The following is a 2,736-nucleotide window of genomic DNA, read 5'->3' as shown; positions in this document are numbered from 1 at the left end:
CCTACACCCATTTCCTGCTGCAGCCCTACGGTGCTTCCCCCGGCTTCGGAAAGGAGCCGGCGCCCCCTGTGGCGGTCTGGAAAGGACACTCTTTCAACACCATCTCCGGCCGAGAAGCGGAGAAGTTCAGCGGCAAAGACAGCGGCAAAGGGGACAGTGATTTCAACGACAGCGATTCTGACATCAGCGGGGACGCTCTGAAAAAGGATCTCATCAACCACATGCAGAGTGGTGAGGACTCTTCTTTTCCTGCCAAGTTCAGAGTGCCTTCTCTCACCGCCCCCTTCTGCCCTCCTCTCAGGCTCCGCTCCCAGCCCCCTCCCCCCTTCCTTCCCCACTTTTTCAGGCCTCGGGGTTTGGGATCCCGGCCTTCCTCAGAGAGAGGAATTTCAAAATGTCCCGTGGAGGCAGCTCCACCACTTGAATAAAGAACACACTCCCACCCCATTAGGTGGAGGCAGGGGTGACGCTAGCTACCTGAAAAGGGGAATTCTGCTTATCAGGTTTTTAATTTGCTTCCAGCCAAAAAAGCTGAGCCAACTCCCTGTGAAAGGTGGCTTTACAGGAAACAGTATTCCTTTCAAATCTTGAATCACCGCGTTCCTTCTCATGTTCTTCTTTTCAGCTGCCTTGACCCTGTCTGACATTCCGAAGAGGGAGGTGTAGCTGTGTGCAATCTCAGCAAAATCATCACGCTCTCTCCCTTTCTCTTTTCTGTTAGGACTGTGGGCGTGCACCGCTGAGTGTAAGATCCTGGGCCACTCTGACCGCTGCTGGAGCCCTTCATGCGGAGGACCCAACGCACACCCCCCACCTCACCCACCACCGGCCCAGATGTCTACCTTCTGTAAGAGCACGTCCCTGCCTCGGGATCCTCTGCGCAGGGACAATTACTACCAGGCCCAGCTGCCCAAGACAGTGGGGCTGCAGAGCGTCTATGAGAAAGTGCTACACAGGGACTATGACAGGACAGTCACTCTGCTCTCCCCGCCCCGTCCGGGGAGGCTCCCAGACTTGCAGGAGATTGGAGTTCCCCTCTATCAGTCCCCCCCTGGCAGGTACCTGTCCCCAAAGAAGGAAGCCAATGAAAATGTGTAATCCCATGCTGCATGTCTTCACAACGTATACAGGTCACTCCGAGAAGCCCCTAAGTTATTGACAGGTTTCAGTGTTGTATATATAAATATGCAAGATGTGCCTTAAAATGAAGTTGTTGGAAGCTATTTCCAATCACATTGGTACTGTTTGGTATTTGCAAACAAAAATGTAGTTAATGTAATTTTTATGAAATGTGTGCAGTATTTAATTTTTCTTCTCATGCTATTGACTTTAACTTCACTTGCAGCTTGCCATTTTCTTAGTGTTTTTAACCTGTACATTGTGTAATGTAATGTTTGTATATAATGAAATTTTGTTATATTTTTATATAATAAAAGCTAAAGTGGAAGTTATTGCCAAAGGAACTGTCTGTAAGACAAAAAAGAAATGTGGGAATTACTTAATGGAAATTTACCTTTCACCCGAAACAACCTAGTGTTTGAGAATTTTTGCCTTGCCAAGTATACCTTGTATATCTTGAGTCTGTGGTAGATTTCAAGTTCACTGTTATTTAATTACATTTGGTTTTCTGTAAACCGTGTCACTTATAAGCACAGTAATAAAGGATTTGTCATGTGTTTGAAGAATCTGCTAATTGCTTTTCATGAAGTTGCCTACAGTTAGACGTTCACAAATAATCTAAGTGTCAGAATTAAACCTTCTTTCAAGTGCTCATTATTTGGGCATTATTAATATTCACAGCAATATTAAACTTCCAAGTATTGGAAACTCTCATCTGAGTATTAAAAATACTTTATTTTATAAATCATGCGCAACTCCCTATACATCAGGCACTCTATAAAATCCTTGTTCTCATTTATTCACTCAACAGATATTTATGGTGCATCTACAAAAAGTGGAGAAAGCTGCTTGGGCTGTTCATTCACTAATTAAACATCTGTTGGGTTTTTACCAAGTGCAGTAACTCCTAAGAGCTGGAGTTCGAGGTTAAGAAGACCTAGTCTCAAGGAGCTCTTAGTATATTAGGATGTTAACAGCAAAAAGACACTTAAATGTATGGGTGAAATGACATGGTACTTGGGAGTTGCTTTAAAATATTCTAGAAGAAACCATGGGGCTTTATGAAACAAGACTGATAAAATATTGATCATCACCGCTGCTAGATTGGGTACACGTGGAGATGGAGGAGGGTAATTATACTGATCTATTTGTGTGTTTACGTGTACTTAATGTTTGTTATGGAAGGTTTTTAAAAAGACACTCAAAAAGACCTACATCTATTTCTTATATGCAATGCATTCATTTCATTGGAAATGATAACAATAAACGTTAACATTTACTGAACAAGCTTTAATATGAGCAGAGCTCCTTACAAAGCATCTGCATGAATTATCCCATTTAATCCTCAAACGACACCCATGAGATGGGAACTATCATTATCTCCATTTACTGATAAGGAAAGTGGGACACAGCAAAGGTAAGTAAAATGCCCAAAGTCGCACAGCTAATCAGTGGTCAGAATGAGATTCAAACCCAGATTATTCAAGGCAAGAAAACAAAATGAAGCAACAAGAGGTGTTTTCTTTTAACTTGAAAGAAACAAAGAGGTGGAAAAGTCCAATGCATTGCCTGATTATTGTTTAGCGCTTTATGTTTATGAAGTGCCTGTGTTTGCTT

General features: G+C 42.9%; 1 protein-coding gene across 1 annotated transcript in view; it reads left to right on the top strand.

The window, feature by feature from the left end:
• The window catches only part of PCDH8 (protocadherin 8), a 4,805-nt gene extending 3,120 nt beyond the window's left edge, over nt 1-1,685 (top strand). Inside the window, exons 2-3 of the mRNA XM_077765660.1 lie at nt 24-231; nt 722-1,685. Of these exons, the coding sequence (XP_077621786.1) occupies nt 24-231; nt 722-1,098 (585 nt within the window). The 3' untranslated portion in view covers nt 1,099-1,685. The remainder of the gene's footprint in view (nt 1-23; nt 232-721) is intronic.
• Nucleotides 1,686-2,736: the final 1,051 nt, after the last annotated feature.

This window comes from Crocuta crocuta, unplaced genomic scaffold (genome assembly GCF_008692635.1).
Source record: "Crocuta crocuta isolate KB4526 unplaced genomic scaffold, BGI_CrCroc_1.0 scaffold75, whole genome shotgun sequence".
Classification (NCBI taxonomy): domain Eukaryota; kingdom Metazoa; phylum Chordata; class Mammalia; order Carnivora; family Hyaenidae; genus Crocuta; species Crocuta crocuta.
Note: the sequence above shows the minus strand (reverse complement) of the source record. Positions and strands in the feature narration are given on the sequence as shown.